The sequence below is a fragment of the Lathamus discolor genome, chromosome 3 (assembly GCF_037157495.1).
Source record: "Lathamus discolor isolate bLatDis1 chromosome 3, bLatDis1.hap1, whole genome shotgun sequence".
Taxonomy (NCBI): domain Eukaryota; kingdom Metazoa; phylum Chordata; class Aves; order Psittaciformes; family Psittacidae; genus Lathamus; species Lathamus discolor.
Window position 1 is genome coordinate 10,473,658 of NC_088886.1, and position 16,183 is coordinate 10,489,840.

At 51.5% G+C, this 16,183-nt stretch overlaps 1 protein-coding gene and 1 long non-coding RNA gene across 2 annotated transcripts; one reads left to right on the plus strand and one right to left on the minus strand.

Annotated features, from left to right (window-relative positions):
• Positions 1–1,169: 1,169 nt before the first annotated feature.
• Positions 1,170–4,082, minus strand: LOC136010839 (uncharacterized). Its single transcript, XR_010611026.1, has 2 exons — positions 3,944–4,082; positions 1,170–3,108 (listed from the first exon to the last, which is right to left on the minus strand). It is a non-coding gene; the product is annotated as an uncharacterized LOC136010839 (long non-coding RNA).
• Positions 4,083–8,606: 4,524 nt separating this feature from the next.
• Positions 8,607–15,763, plus strand: PDZK1IP1 (PDZK1 interacting protein 1). The gene is made up of 4 exons (XM_065673408.1): positions 8,607–8,766; positions 12,459–12,567; positions 14,576–14,674; positions 15,186–15,763. The coding sequence occupies exons 1-4, from the start codon at positions 8,700–8,702 to the stop codon at positions 15,256–15,258; spliced, it is 348 nt and encodes a 115-aa protein (XP_065529480.1). The 5' UTR covers positions 8,607–8,699; the 3' UTR covers positions 15,259–15,763.
• Positions 15,764–16,183: the final 420 nt, after the last annotated feature.

The window sequence follows — 16,183 nt, forward strand, 5'->3', positions numbered from 1 at the left end:
TTCCTCTTTTCCCTTTTCCCTTCCCTTCCTCATACCCATGCCCTTTCTCCCTTTCTCCCCTTCTCCCACTCCATTCCCACCCTTCCTCCTACACTGATCAGCCCTCCAGGTCTCCATGGTGTTACCATAGACCTAATCATTACATTAAAATCTCATTATTTGAACACCACGGCTATTTTTCCGCAGAGTTCGGTACTTGTGAGTGGGAAGGCACAGACAATGTCCAGGACAGCTGGTGCTCCGCCAGCTCAGCCAGGCCCTGGACATCCCAGTGCTGCTCCATGTATCCCCATTCTCCAACGCATGGAGGCAATGGGCTCTGCGCCTGTGGTCACTGGCTCCCTGTTTGCTCTGCCAGGGGAGCACAGGCTGCTGAATCCCCCAGGACCTCGACAGGGGTGAGGTGACTCTGTGAAGTCTCACTCTTCCTGGTGGGAATGCTGGTGGCTGTGACGATGCACTGCTGTTTACTGAGTTTTGATTAATAGCCACTCCTGGAAACAGCCTCTTCTCCCCAGTCCCAGGCAAACGCATCTCTCAGGGGTCTTCACCTTTTGTCCTCAAAACCTATTCAGAGCTGGATCTGAGGGCAGCCTGATCTCAGCTGCTGTGGCACAATGGCACAGCTCAGTGCTGTCCAGCCCTTTCCTATCCGTGTCATCCCTCCTACAGGAGCCCTGGCTCCCTCACCTCATCTCACAGTACTTGCTTGGCTGCTGCAGCATCCTGCTAGGGCCAGCAGCCTCCAAGGCTTCAGGAATGGGTTAAAGCTTCTAGAAAGCTTCCCCAACTCCAGTGTGCCCTGAGAAATGCCTCTTTCACCCTTTGGACTCGCATGAAATCCCTCCGGCCTTTCATGTCCCTCCCACCCCCTTCCCAAACAACAGAATCCACTGCTCAGAGCAGAAGATGACGTGATTTTTCCCATCTCCTCTGTTACCTGCATCTGTTTGCTTGGGTGGCAGCCAGAAAAGTGACTTCATACATTGAATTTCCCTCCCCCTTCCCCCTTTATTTTTCATTTCATTTTAAATCCAGCCCAATGCTCTCGCCTCTTGCAGAATCGAGGGTGAAGCATCCAGGCCAAATCCTGCCCCTGTGTTATGGTAATCGCGGCTGCCACCCAGCAGATGCAGCTCACTGAAATAATAAGGTTGTTTGACAAGGCACAGAGAAGGAGAGGGGAGCTTTTGTTTGGCACTTGCCGGGGTTGGAGTACACTTGTAAAGCAACAACTGGAGCTCGTTGAAAAGAAGTGGAGGTTATTAGATGTGTTTTGCTCACTGCTGATGGCCCCGTCATTCTTTTCCCTTTGGATGCCAGGCAAAAGCTCTGGTGCTGAGAAGGAAGACAGACGCCACCTGAAAACATGCTGCTTTTGCTGATGAGCATGGAAATAGGGCTGGTGCCCACTGGCATGGTTCTGGTAGGTTGAACCCCGCAGTTCAAGGATGCTCAGGCTGATTTCCTATATTGTGGGTGCCCCTTGCTCTGCCCAGGGCCCTTCCTTTGACCCAGTAAGGCTGTGGGGGCTGAAGGAAGGAAAACACCTTCTTCAGATGGTGCTGAGCAGGTGGTTCCTACTGCAGTCAGGCTCTTCTCTACCCACTGGGGACCCAGAGGGTCATGCAGTGGGGTCCTCCTCATGGGGCATGGCCTTCTCTGATGCTCTTCTGCTCTCCAGGAGGCTGAGTCCTGCCTGTTGCAAGATACAGAGGCAAGCAGGACCCTAGGGAGCACTTAACTGTGCTTGGAGCTGTTGAAACACAGGGCTCACCTCCAGCAAAGGTGGTCCTGAATTTGTCAGGGCTTGAAGGGCAATGGGTTGCTGACAGGGATGAAAGAAATTCAAGTGACTGCAGGAGCTGGGGTGACATAAACCCTCATCTTTGGGGGTTACAGTCCCATTTTGAAACACTGCAGTTTTGCACAGAGAATGACAGAAGGGAGGTCTGGGTGCCATGGGGTTTTTGTCTTCCCCCAGGCACGCGGGGACAAGAAAATTATTAGATAGGCTGGGAGTCTGTCCATCCATTCACCCCTCTACCTAACTATCTACCCCTCTGTCTCAATCCATCTCTCACCAGCGCTATCTTTGCTCTGACCAACCCCCCCCTCCTCTCAGCTATCCCTTTCAGAAGCCAGGAATAAAATCAATATATTCCCTCTCCAATTCAGGTAGCTCCCCATAAATCTTCCCAGCTTCAGTCTGGTCTCCTAGGACTCCCCGATCAGTTGGGAACCTATTTAATCAGCCGAGATGATCAGTGCTGTTTGCTGCCGAAAGGCCCTTTGAACTCTTTGTCTCTTTGTTGAGTGATGCTTGTGTCCCCTGAGGATTCAGCCAGACTGGCCCATTCTGTGTGACAAGTCTCAGGTTAATAACTCTGGGCCCTGGCAGCACCCTCTAAAGCCCGGCTGCAAGCCCAGCGAGATGGGAACAGTCTCAGCCCCTCTGCCAAGCCCTTATCACTGCATCTTCCCGTGGCCCCTCGCTTGGCTCGCTGCAAAGCTCCGTAAAACCGCACCGAATTGTAAGCCCAGCATGAAGAGCATCCAGCCTGGTGCCAGGGGAAGAGAATTACAGCTCCTTTTGGGGAGGCTTGGTAAGGGTTGGAGATGGGGTGTGAAATCACAGCTCCCCGTCCTGGCGGTTCAGGCTTGGGTTTTGGTATGCTTTAGTGCATTTTAGGTTTTAGCTGGCTGGGAATCAGCCTCACACTCGTACCTTTGCTCAGGGATAGTGGCTTCCGGAAGACGTTTCCCAGGCCTGTCCAGCCCTTGGGAGCAGAGTACTCAGCATTGCTCCAGGAAACAAATCTGGAGCTGCCCCACATCATCAGGACTCCTTCCATTGGCTTGGACCAGTTTTCAATCAGGGGAACACCTCCAATTTCCAGGTTTCTCCTCTAGGCTGTGTTGAAGTTGTGCTGGAGGTGGCTGCTTCTTGCCTCCCCAACAGCCTCTGAGCAACCCAACCCAGTAACAACCAAATCCTCACCCTGTCTTCATCCACCTCTGGCCGAAGGGGTTGGTGTTTCTCTTTCCATAGGCTTTCGCTCTCCATAAACCACAACTTAGCATAGACCACAAGCAGAGCAACGTAATCTAGGAGCACATTAGAGTGTTGGGAAACAATAATCCGAGAAGGAAACACATTATCTGGCCTTGTTACTTTACAAAGTAATTTAAATTAATTTTTCCCTAGAGTGGTTAGGGAGCACTGCAACTTGCCCTTGTCTATTCTCTCTGGCTAATGAAGCTTTACCAGCGACTGCTCGTGAATTCCTATTAAGACCTCATCTTAGAGGTTACAGGGCAAAGCAATTTCTGCTCCTGGGAAAGATGCCTATGAATCTGTAATTGTTAGTCCGTGTTTGATAGGGATTAGCATCTGAAAGGGGTAGAGTGGTGGGTAGCAGAGAAAACACTATTTCAATTAGCAGAAGAAAAGCAACTTAACATCTGATTACAGTTTACACTTTCAATTTTCTTCTATTCTGGCACCTGGGATAATTATTTCCTGAAACTATCCACTCCCACCAAGCCAGCCAGCTCTCTCCTTCTCCTTCTCTTGGCCATCCTGTTTGAGATTCACATGGGTATGGTTGAAGAATTGGGTTTTTAGCTTTCCCTTCTCCTCCCAGGCAATAGCCACTCTCTGAATTTGGGGTTGAAGGGGAGGATCCTGTACCCAGCCGGACTGGAATGAAACATGATGTTTCTCTTTACACCAAGGAGGTGCAGGATGAGGATGACGGGGCTTGCCTCATAGCCAGGCTCATGGTCAGGCTTATGGCAGGCAGCTTAACATGGTGCCTGACTCCGAAGCAGAGCCCCAATGCCTAAATCTTGTCTCTGTGTTCAGAAATCACTTCCAATCCCCCCTCTTTTCCTCCCACCCCAGAAAGTACCATTTGCCCTGCAGGGCCCTTGCACTAACCTGTGCTTCAGCTATTTCAGTCTGGCTTCTTGGACTCCTATTTCCTAATGACAATGCAATCGTTTTTCAGGTGGGAGATTCCTCATGAGAAGGCTTGTTGTTATTTAAGGAAATCCATCCTTAATGAAGGGACAGGAGAAAACCCTTCCACCAAGTTACACTGAAGCCTGAGATTATCATTTTTATGGGCTTCCAATCTTTCCTGCCTCATGTCTTATCAGCAAATGCAGCTGGAGGCTTCAAAAACCCTCCCAGCTTGCTGCTGATTTTATGGGATGAAGATTAGAGATGATCGGATAGTAAATTATTCATCCCATTCGATAGCACCAGGCAGGAGGGAATATCCACAGTGGAGTCAACTCCTTTCTCCCTTTCTGAGCATCACATACTGGGATCCCGGTTATCTGCCACTCCAGCAATGCAGCAGCACTTTCCCCTGTGCTCAGAGATGATTAGGGGTGCAATACGCCTTCTGAACAGATGGGAAAGCCAAGGGGGAATCACGGATGCAGGCTTATCCCCCAGCAATAAGGCAGACCAGAGGCAGGTGGATTTTCTTCTTGTTCCAGGAATTTTTGGTTTGAGTATCTTAAGGTCCTTTCCAACCCTAGCTATTCTATGATTATTCCCAGCCCAGAACAAGGTGAGACAGGTCAGGTAGGTCTTTTCTTAGGCTAATTTTCCAAGTTGCAGGGCCTGAGGCTAATGTGAATGTGCTGTCAGACCCATGGCAGTTATTGATGCCAGGAGCAGAGGAGCTCAGAGAGAACAACTCCTGGCAGCTTTGTGCAAATGGGCAGCGGGATAGAGGAGACAGCCCATTGCTGCCCTTAGATGTACAGAGCAGTAGCATCAGGTTCCAGCACAGTGTCCGGTGTGAATGCTGCCCAGAGATCCATGCCAAAAAACAACTGGTGTGAAAAACACCATCCAGAGGGTCCCATGAAATACATATGGACCACAGTGACACTACTGAGCAGATTTTGAGGGACAATAAAGGGCATGCCTGGTGCCTGATGCTGATGCCCCATCTCAGACAGCTGCTGGGTACCAGCTCCCAGCAAGTGTCCTGCCAGGAGTGACCCTGGCTGACCCATCCAGGCTGCCTGGGAGGAGAAGGAGGCAATCCACGTCCTCACCTGATGGGGGTCCAGGATGGATCACGGCCATCACCCTATCACCCTCTTCTCCCTGCTGCTTATTCAGGGCTTGCAATTAGCATCATTGCTGGGGGACTCATGTATGGTCTAATAAAATGTCCAATTAAAATGCCAAGAGATGTCTTTTTCTTGGCCCTGTGTGTGTGAAGGAGGGGAACAAATGGCCCAGTTGAACCCTGTGCTGACAGAGGGAGGACAGGGCTGGTGTGGGGCGATGCCCTAATGCCACACCATTGGGACCAGGGTTTTCATCAGCATGTAAATAACGAAATATATTGCTTTAAAAGCATTTTTAAAGAAGGGAAGCAGGGTACAGAGCTGTGAAGGATGAAAAGCTTGAGCGGGGGCTGCCTTTTTCTGGTGCTGTGTATCCACATCTTGGCACACCAGGCCCTTTTCACAGCGGCTATAGCTCCTGGCTCTCCATCCCAGGCAGGATTTGAAAGCCAGTGTCAATAGGAAATGAGGGAATTCTGGGCACGCAAAGAATATTTGGTTTTGATGGCAAATGTCAAACGAAACAAGCAATTAGAAATTGTGTTTGTGGTTGGGCTTGGGTTTTTGTTGTTTTCCCTTTTCTTTTTGGAGCAGCTATTGAAATGCAACAAATTCACCACTCTTTTTCCTCAGGAAAAATACAAAAGGGAATGTTCAGTCTTGCTCTCATATGTCTGCTTCATTTTTATGGCTCTTTCTGAGAGAGGGGGAGGAGATGGAGAGAATGAAGGAGGGAAGGAGGAAGGAAGGAAGGAAGGAAGGAAGGAAGTGAAGGAGAAAGAAGAATAACCTCCATTAAAACACAAAGCCCCACAATGTTTTTCGAAGAGGAACTGGCATCTCTGCTGCGAGCCATATCACCCAGGAACACATTTTAGGCTCAGGAATGTTGCTTTGAGCCAATGTTAATTTTGGCTAAAAATTACATATTTCTTGGGGGAAAAAAATGCCAGTTTTTGGAGGATATCAGTGTAAATCCTGAAATTGCAAGATCTGCTTTGTGCAAGACTTGTACAGGCGACTGCTCATGGGTCCCGGGGAGAGAACTGAGCTGCCCCTGCCTCCACTTGGGTTTGGCTAAATGCTGCCAAGGAGATTTGCGTTCTGTGCCTCAGTTTCCCCCACCTGTAAAATGGACCTGTAGGGCTTTGACTCACCACATCTGGGTGATGCTGAAGGCTTAGATGAGAGACATGGCAAGACTTCCAGCATGCTGCAGCAGAAACACAAAGCTTCTCATCCCTGCGGGTCCCAAACTGCAGCCAGAACGGCAAAAGCGGAAGGTGGATGGCAAATTATTTGCCAAAATTTCAGACTTTGCCCCTGAAACAAGGCTGCTGCCGTTACGGTGACTTGCTGTTTCTCATCCCCTTCCTAGGCCAGACCCAGGATATGCAAGCAGGCAAATGCCACGGTCACAAGAGCACATGCCTTCCTAATAGCCGCCGGAGGGCTGAAGAAGGTGCATTGAAGCACAGGGCAGCTTTGAGATAAGCAAAGGAGAAATTCCCCGTCCTCATCAGCAAGCCCAAACAATTAAACAATTACATTCCCATACATTTTGGATGAAGGTGGGAATGTGCGATGGTAAAGAGTTATTTGCTCCTCAGGAAGGAGCTCACAGCAAGACCCCTCTCTGGAAGGCACAGCAGCCCTGCCTCCATCTCAAGGTCTGATCTGTCACGTCCTGTCCCCCCAGCACATGATAGGATACAGGTGGAACCCTAAAACATCCTTAGCCTTGGAAAATCAACCCAGGGTCCCTGGAGCAGTGCTGAGCAGAGCCCTGAGGTGAAAAGACAAGCTGGGGTACGTGCAGAGGAGGACCAAAAGGGACCCTGTGAGCAACCTGCTGCAGCCCCAGGCATAGCTGGGGTGTGGAGTGTGGATAGCAATGGCAGAGAGATGCCTCAGACCTTGAATTTCCCAAGGGCAGCAGCAGGACTGGCTTCTCTAGGGCTCCTGATCTGCTGATAAAGTCTTCTGCTCCAAAAAGCTACGTTTTCTGATGGCCTTTTGCTAAGAGACAAGCAACAAGCAGACAGCAAAGAGTGCAAGCTCTGCGTGCTTTCCCAAAGAGATTATGTGGAAGCAAGTCAAAGGGAACCCAAAGTTCACTCTTATTTTTATTTCTTTGCAAGCCATTCCTGTTTCTCTTTAATAAAATCACATCGCTTTTACAGGGCCTTATTATGGGCAGGTCCCTGTCATGTCACTTCCTTAAGGGGTGCAGCGGGACAGTGCCTGTCCCAGGGAGTTCGTAAACAAAACCTAGCAGTGTTGGGAATGGGATTATCCCATGCTGCAGGTGGGGATTTGGCCATGGAAAGGGATTTGGGAGAGAGCTGGGAACTGGCCTTCAGTCCTGTGCAGTTCAAGCCAGCTCTGGCTTGTTTTTTGGGATAAATTACATTATTGTAGATCCAGGGGAAAGGGGAGGGATAAAGGAGGGCAACCCCGCATCCATGGATATGTATTCCTGAGGGTGCTGCATGTTCCTGACCATGGATCTGTTGCGGGTGTCCATAGGCGGGTGCAACACCCAGGTGGGGTCTGAAAGCGGGGGGACCACCAGACCCAAAGCCTGGGAGCTCAGATGCTGCTGATGGGGATGCTCTGTGTGGTTTACGGAGATGCTACAACACACAAAGAGAAAAGCGACCACTGGCTCACAGGTTTAACATTTCCTTCAGAAGTAGCTGAAGTTGTGTAGCTGTGAAGCCAAATAGCTTGTATTCTTCCTGCAGGGTGGGTTTGTCAGCCATCCAAACCGGGCACAGGCTGGGAAGCTGCCTAACTTGGGACGTGCAGCATTCCCCATCCCACAGTATTGGTGCTGCTGATGTGAAGGGCCAGCTTTGCCATCTGCTGCAGGTCTTTGGGTGTTTCTGCCTCTTCTGATGTGAAAGAAATTTTGGGAACAGCCCTGAAGGCTCAATGAAATGAATGCTGTGTTTAATCTGTTTAACAGTCTCTCCATTCAACAAGGCATGGGAGGCAACACTTGGCATAGAGTCTGGTTTATTAAATGGGTGTTTTAAAGCTACAATTGTGTTTTGTTGGGTTATTAATGACACTTGTTGAACAGAAAACAGCAAGGAAGAGAGTACGAACTGTGCTGGGCAGCTCCCTGTACCCTCAGGACGTGGGGTCCTGTGGGATGGGGAGGGATGTCAGAGCTGGGGCATTGCTGGACCCCTCTTCTGCTGCGGGGATGAGGGACTTGGGGACACCCAGGTCCTGTCCAGCCACATTCCCCAAGCAGTGGGGGAGAGATTTATCCATCTGGGCGTCACTTCTTCCTCCTGGGTGGATGCAAATATCTTGCACCTGAGTCCCCTTCCACGCCCTAAGGGGACTGTCATGTTCAAGTCACCGTGCCCCAGATTCCCCTTTTACGGGAGCAAGACAGAGGCGCCTCCTTCCACCCCTTTTCCCCGCAGTGGGATTTGAATCCCCAGGTGTGAGCATCGGCCTCCCTCGTTAATGCGTTTGATAATTGACCAAGCGCTCACTGCAGTGGGAGGGCGGCGTGCCCAAGCGCAGGAGCGGCCGCGCTCCGCTGCTCCCTCCGCGAGCTCGAGGCCCTGCCTGCCGCCATGCCTGCCTGCTGCCTGCTCCTCATCCTCCTGGGGCTGCTCCTGCAGCCTGCCTGCTGCCAGGAAGGTGAGTGCAGGGGAATGGACCTCATGGGGAAACTGAGGCAGGAAGGTGTGCGGAGCCCCGGGAGGTGGATGGCTCTGGGGACAAGGGACAACTGAGAAGGAGCCTCTTGGGAAGAGGAGAAACATCCCGGCTTTAGCTCTGGCTTCACATCAGCGGGCAATGGGGATGGGAGGGTGTTTGGAGGGTTAGGAGGTGTTGCCGGAGCTGGGGCAATGGAGACTTTCTACCTGTTTTGCCAAAGGCTGGAGCCACTGTCTGAGGTTTATCTCACCTGATTACGCGGAGATAAAGCAGCTTTGATTTACAGTGCACCAAGATGAGTAATCTGTTTTCTTAAGGCTCTTTTTTGTCTTTCTTTCTTACTTCTCCCCTTGTCCCCGGGTCGCTCCCTGAGCTCGCGGGTTTTCCTGTTAATCTGTAATTCTGATCATTGCCGAGGTGAGGGGGCAAATATTTTCCTTTGCAAGCTGCCCTCCCATTCCCTTCCTAAAGACTTGGAGAAACTTCCCATGGCCAGGGCATTACCTTTATGAAATCCAGGGAAGGACTTGTCTAACGCCAGAAATCATGAGCTGTAATTAAAACTCATCCCGTGCTGCCAAAGTCCTGGAAAATTCCCTCCCCCTTTCTCCTCCTGATGTTCCAGCCCTGACAGCTCTTCCTGTATTTGTTTACCAACTTGCTGGGGATTGAACAGTCTGGGGTCTCTGCTGTCAGCAGGATTGAACGTTTTGCTGTTGCCTGGAAAGAGGTGGGGGGAAAAAGCCTTTAATGAGGATGCAGAGCCTGGCACAGCTTCCTCAAGTGGATAACATGGGCTAACAGATGCTTTCCAAGCACTCGGGGAAGATGTATCAAAAAGCAGATCTATGTCTTCACGCCAGCTGCTGAGGATGGAAATGGACTTGCAACACGTGCAAGGGCTTATATTGTCATCGGCGCTTCCCTTGGTCTCACTCGTAGCTGCAGATGCATGGACACACATCTGCCAGGGTTGCAGACCCCACGTTGCTTAATCTGGTTTAGCAGATCTTGTTTGGGCAGGAAAACCCCGTCATTACCATGGGGCAACACAGAGAGGAGGTGCAGAGCCCAAAGGACAGGCTGCACCAGGAGGCACATCCCTGGTAAAGCATTTTTCCAGGAACACAGTCCCATTTCCACAGGTAAGACTCATCCTTTTGGCCATCTCTCCTGGCAGGGCAGCAATGCATGCTCCGGTGGCGCTCCAGCCAGGCAGTGTCCCCAGGGGCTATGATCCATATATTCACTCCCTGGATAGAAGATGCTGTCAAGTTCTTGCCTCCTCCCTTGTTATACCCATGCAAGCTCTCCATGTCCATGGGCAGAGGCATTTACTGTTCCCCCTGCTATCCTCATCTTCATTATCCATCATTTCTGCTTGCAGCTGGTCTCTACAGGGTCTCTCAAAGCCAGAACCACTTGATTTTGGTTCAGTAATTCACCTTTTGGCTGCGGATGCTTGGAAATGTGGTTGGAAACAGCGCCTGAGTAGGGTTTTGCTTGCACAAACATAGAGTACCTCCTGAGCCTGGCTGCCAGGAGGATGTTTCCTACCACTGATCTTCTCGCCTCCTTTGCTCGAAGATCATGAGATGCGAATTTGGCAATTCCAGTCATCGCTGACTTCATTCCCCGGTTGACCTTGAACTCCCTTAACCCAAGCAGAAGCCCTACTGAATGTTGGACCTGGCCATCCCCTCCTAGGCTTAGGCTGGAAACCCTGGCTCCGGCAGGAAAAACTAACTGCAACTAACAAATAAATGTGGCTGAGATAACAGCCAAGTGCAGAGCGAGGGAGGAAGCAAAACAGGCCAAAGCTCAGCCTGGAGGCAATAGGTGTGCTGGGGCTGCACCCGGGGGGTGGTGGGCAGCAGGGGAACAAGCATCCCTGCTCATGATGTATGTATGGCAGGAGGGGACCAAACCCTGCTCTTCAGTCATTGCCACCACCCCTTGTACGGCCACCAGCAACCTGCTGGTATAATGGGATTTCATCCAAAACACCCTCATACAAGTGGGAATTTCCACCTGAATTCTTCCTGCTTGAGTTTTGGCCCTGGGACCTTGCAGTAAACACGGCAACTGTTCCTGTGGGGAGTTGGGAGGGCTGACGGATGCTGTTTGGGGCTGCTCTTATAACCGCTTACCAGGGGTGCCACCACTTTCCGGACTGGCACAGGAGGTGAGTCAGCCTCAGGCTGATTGCACTTCCAAGAGGAAGAAGGAGCTTTTCTTTGTGCTGTTTTGGTTTGGTTTTATAAATATAAGCCTTTTGCAGTAAATGTTCCCCCCTCCCCAAAACCAGAGGAAGATGAGGGCTGTCAGCAGTGGAGCTGGCTGCCTACAGGGACTTTTCACGTGCAGAGCACGCAGCCCACCTTTATTGCTGCGAGTAAAGTTTATTAACTGTTTACAGCAGAGATTTGTTTCATTTGTCTCCCGTGAGACAGATGAAGTGTTCAGCTAGCGTAACGCTCCCAAGTCGAGATTGAAGTACCAATGTGCTCAGCCTCATGGGTGCTGGTGGCAGGGCTGGGTCCGCACGGTCCGAGGCTGATGCTGGGGCTGGCAGGTAGCATCCTCCACCTGCCTGCACGGACTGACCTCATTTATGCGCAAGGGTTGGAGTTTCAATCAGCAGAAAGAGGAAAAGCTGTGCCTGAATATATAGTATAGAAATCCCAAAGGGATGTGTCTGCGTGAGCAAAGTCTCCTGACGCAGTAGCACTTAAGGATGGGTTTGACTAAGTCTGAGTTCTCTGCTGCCCAAAAGCCAGTGGGAGGCAAGGCGCAGCCATCCCAGCAAGGACTGCGACAAGGCTTCCTCTTCTCATCCCTCCATCCCTGAGTTCCTCACGCATCCAGGAATATGTTTTGCATCCTTCCCATCCATGGCTGGATCATTGCTTAGGTCTGGCTACAGAAAGAACCTGTGCTTCCATCCCAACCCCCAGGGGGGGGCCAGGGATGCTGCAGCCAGCTCCTGGCCACCGGCTGCCTCCCCCTGCTGCAGCCTGGCCCCCTGCCAGCCCTGCCTGGCCTTTGCGCTTGGAGGCCATTGCTCTGAATGCTTCAGCCTTCAATTTCCCGTCATAAATCAGTTTGCTGCTCTGGAAACTTGTTGAATGGTGCGTTTTACTGAAATCCATGCTGGCAGCCGCTTGCTGGGAGAGTTTTGTGTTTTACACCATCCCTGTCATAAGGTCCTTGTTTTATAGCAGGCAGTATTTGGAAAACAACCTGGGAATGACGTCTGTGGGATCTGGGGATGGAGAATAAAGTTTGCTGAAGTCCGTCTGCCTTCTTTCTCCTGCCACTTTGGGCAAACATCCTCCTTCCCTCCCTCCCTGTCCCCTAGCCCTTTGCATCCCCCATTGCAGAGCCATCTGCACCCCACTGTGTTCGTATGTATATACAAAGCTGCAAGGCACCATGGTCCACATGCAAAGGCCAGCAAAACTACTGTTGTCTGAACAAATAACTGTTGTTGTTTGTACTTTATTTCATTGCTATCACTCAGGTAAGTCTGCCTGGAGTAACAGCAACATGTTCTGCTCAGCTTTGCAGGGCCAAGCTCTTGGCTGCACATTGCTGAAGCTGGATGGAAGCAGCCTGGAAGATGAAGACTGAGGATGTATTTCTAACACGTATTTTCCCTTTTCCTGCAGCACGGGGCAATCTCCAGCCATGGTTGCAGGGTGTCATTGCAGTGGTTGTGTTTCTAGTCCTGGTGGCCATCGCTTTCATGGTCAATAAGTTCTGGTGCAAGGAGAAAGTGTAAGTGTGGGAGCCCTTTGGTTGGGTGTAGTAGCCTCTGCACAGGTCACTTCCATCTGCCTCTGTCCTCATGCCGGGGGGGGGGAACACTGTGATCACTGTGCTGGGAGCTGGGTGGGGAGGGCAACGACTCCCTGTCCTGCTCTCGCTGTCCTTTTCTCCCCGTCCTGTTCTATGCTCCCTGTTACTCATTGCCAGGAGCAAGCTGTGTGAGAAAGATGCATGTTTTACATGGGCATGTGTGTCCTGGGGCTGGCCTGAGCCTGGTTTCCTATGGATTTGGGGGTGCAGTTCACAGGTGCCCTATATCCATGGGAAAACAAGCCCCCAAAAGCTTCATTTTCAAAGCAAACTGAGCCAAGGTGTTAGAAGGCACCCAGAGGAGCTGGGGCAAGAGGGAGGTAGCCAAGCTGTGGGAGTGCTCTTCACCCAGAGCCCACAGCACAAACGAGGCAGCCTTATTCATCAGAAAAAGGCTCTCTGGGACCAACCACCTCTTTCCTGCTGCCAGCCAAGCAAAGCCACTGCTTTGCTGGTGTTGCTGCTCAGATGACCCAGGCTAAGCTGCAGCAACTTGATCTTGAACCTGAGCCTGAAGTCAGCAAGGGGGTGAAGTTCTGAAGTGCCCCATAGCCAGGTTCCCAGTGCCTCTGCCCCAGCACAGGCACTTTGGGCTTTGCACCCAAAGGTGATGGAGTCTTCTTGTATCTGCACATCTCTGCAGCTTCCCCAGGCCAAGGAGGTGGAGGCTTGGGGTGTATCCCAGTGCTCAGCAGGTTGGCTTCTGTCCCAGATGCATTTAAAGGGAGCCCTTTGGGATGCATTCAGAGCCAATGCAGAATGCAGCGTATGTATATATAAACACACACACACTGCATTATGCACTGTATAGGTACAATTATACATTATATATACATATTCTACACATATGTACATATATATACAAATTGCACTATATATACATATACATTGAAAATATACCTATATATATACATATATATATATATATATGGTCTGATTTGCAACTGCAGTCTTTTCCAAAGAAGAACCTTTGCCCTCAAAGTGGAGGAGCCCCCAGCCCATGAAGTGGGAGGCAGGGATGGTGGGATAGTGTTTCCCAGCTCTGCGTGTGCGCAGCTGCCTCTTCCCAGCCCATAGGCAGAGGGTGCTGAGGAGTGCTGAGGGGGCACTGTGGCTTGTTTTAATTAACCTGGCCTCTTCAGAAGAGCGGGCAGCAAGGCTCAGCAGCCTGGAGCACTGCCAGCTCCTTGCTGTCACTGTGACAGTCGCTATCAGCTCCAGGCCCTGCTTGTTTATGCCAGTCTGTTCCTAGGAAAAACCTCTGGAATCACCTTTGGGCAAGGGCTGAGGAGGCAGGGATGCGCATGCGGGGTGGACCAGCGCCCACCCTCTGATCAACTGCCCCGGCACCATTTGGGCCATGGGGCTCGCTCCAGAGGTCAGCTCTTGGGCTCTGGCTGAGGTTAAACACCCAGTCCCTGCCCCATGATTCCTTCTGTGAGTGATCCGTAGTCACATCTGAAAGAAGGCAGCTTGGCTTTGTATGCATGGACGTGAACGTCCTCCCAGGCTGTGACACTGGCAGAACCTCAGCAATTCCCTCAGCTGGGGCCCGTCTGGGACTATTTTGCAACAGATTACATAGAAGAAGACTGGAAAAACCAGTTAGTGGGACAAAACAATCCTATGCATTGACAAATGAGGTTTGCTGACTGCCAGCCCAGCACTGGGCACCAGCTCCAGAGACAGGGGCTGGCATTCAGCATCCGGAATGGCCCCTGCAAACCTGCCTTGAGGGCATCTCTGCTCTCCCATATCCTACCAGTAAAGGGGCTGAGCTGGGTGTTCAAGGCCAGGATCAAGCATCCAGGCCCCTTATTCTCTCGTGTTGGAGCAGTCCCTTCCTCTCTTCCATCACCATTGTGAGCTGCTCCTGGGCACGGCCCCTCCATTGCTCTATCTCAGCTGCCCTCTTCTCTCCCTCCAGGGAAAACGTCGAGAGGGTGGTAAGCGTTGAGGACAAGCTGGATCCTGTCATGTCCAATGGCCACGAAGGGAAATACATAAGTGCTGCTGCCGGCTTCAGGTGAACTTGCTCAGATGCCCTCCCCATGGCTCTCAGGCTCTGTTCCACCACCCTGGGGACAGCTCAGACGTGCAGAGCCATAGTCTCTCCCACTCAGGGTCTCACGTGCTCCATGCACTTGACTTGAGGGGCTTTTATCCTCTCTAGTGACTAAGGAGAAGCCAGTGAGGGAATATCCTCAGGCTCTCCTGTCCCTGCAGCTTAGCCCCATGGCCCATCCACCATCATGCAACCTGCTACACTGCATTTTTCTTACCCTACATCATGCTTTTCAAACAGAGGAAACCACCAAAAGTAGCCGTAGGTCACCATGTGGATGCTGACTGCCAAAATAGCCCCTACTAGAAATCACAGCAATTCCCACCCTGTGCTTGGCTTCCCTCCTGCCTTCCCACCTTAACCCTGATCAATGCATGGTCAGCACCGGCAAGGTCATGATGCTGATGGTGGCTTCAGGGAGGCTGGTCTTGCTCCACTGAGCTAAGTGCTGTTGCTTCTGCCTCCAACACAGGTCCAAAGAGAGCCAGCACGCCTATGAGAACAACGTGGAGCCTGAGGAGAGGGTGATCACCACTGCCATGTAGCATCTGCCCTGGCTGGCCATGCTCCTTCCTCTCCTCACTTTGCTTCCTGCTGGCACGATGGGCATTTCGCAGGGACCCTCTGCACTGGCATCCCTATACGTGCGTGTTGCTCCCAGCCTCTCCACAGCATCGTCATCTCTTGATCTTTTCCCTTCCCACCCACAGGACGTGCTCTTCTGCCCCAGGAGTGGTGTCCACATGGACATTGGTCCCCAGGAGAGGTCTGGGGTGCCACCTCTCCTGCTGGGCAGTCACCACACATGGTTAGTGATGTTGATGTCCGTGGTCCCAAAGGGGTACTGATCTGCTCCGGACATGGAGAGGTCTTGCTGGGTGCCTCTGACCTCCCAGCTGCCCTCCAGAGAGCTGCTGATGCAAAACCTGCTCTTTTCTCTCCCTTTCACACTCCTTTTTAGGGCCCTACGCCATGCATTTGAATGTCAGAACAAACCTTCTCCCCTGTATATATCTTCCCTGTGAACAATAAAGAGAATTGTTGCCCACAGGACAGCAAAGAGGGTCATTTTGCTAATCATCCAAAGGACTTTCTGGCATCTCATCTGAAGGCACTCCCAGCCTTCAGGGCAGTTTGGAAAGGGAAGGACACTGGGGAAGGTGGTGTGAGGGAAGGCAGTGTTCTGGGGGTTGGAAGGATGCTTAGAGGTCAGCATCCACATCTTTGCCTATGATCCCTCCCGAGCAGGCTCCATCTCTTATTTCCCCATTTGGATGAAGCAAGGAGCAATTCTCTGTGTGTCTGTGTATCAGGAGGGAAGACAAAAAAGCGGAACATTTTTCTTGCTCGGGATTTGGACCTCCCCAGAGCCACAAAGGGCCATATAGGGGGGTGAGCACCATCCCCTCCACTTGCCAGGTGGGGAAACTGAGGCATGGCACCAATCCAGCACTTCCCAGTGCTGCTTAA

What these genes read in the sequence shown, in the direction of transcription:
- PDZK1IP1 (XM_065673408.1), top strand. Translation starts at nt 8,700, where the DNA reads ATGCCTGCCTGCTGCCTGCTCCTCATCCTCCTGGGGCTGCTCCTGCAG. An exon ending in GCCTGCCTGCTGCCAGGAAG is followed by an intron (nt 8,767 to 12,458) that starts GTGAGTGCAGGG and finishes CTTTTCCTGCAG; the next exon opens with CACGGGGCAATCTCCAGCCA. An exon ending in AGTGCTGCTGCCGGCTTCAG is followed by an intron (nt 14,675 to 15,185) that starts GTGAACTTGCTC and finishes CCTCCAACACAG; the next exon opens with GTCCAAAGAGAGCCAGCACG.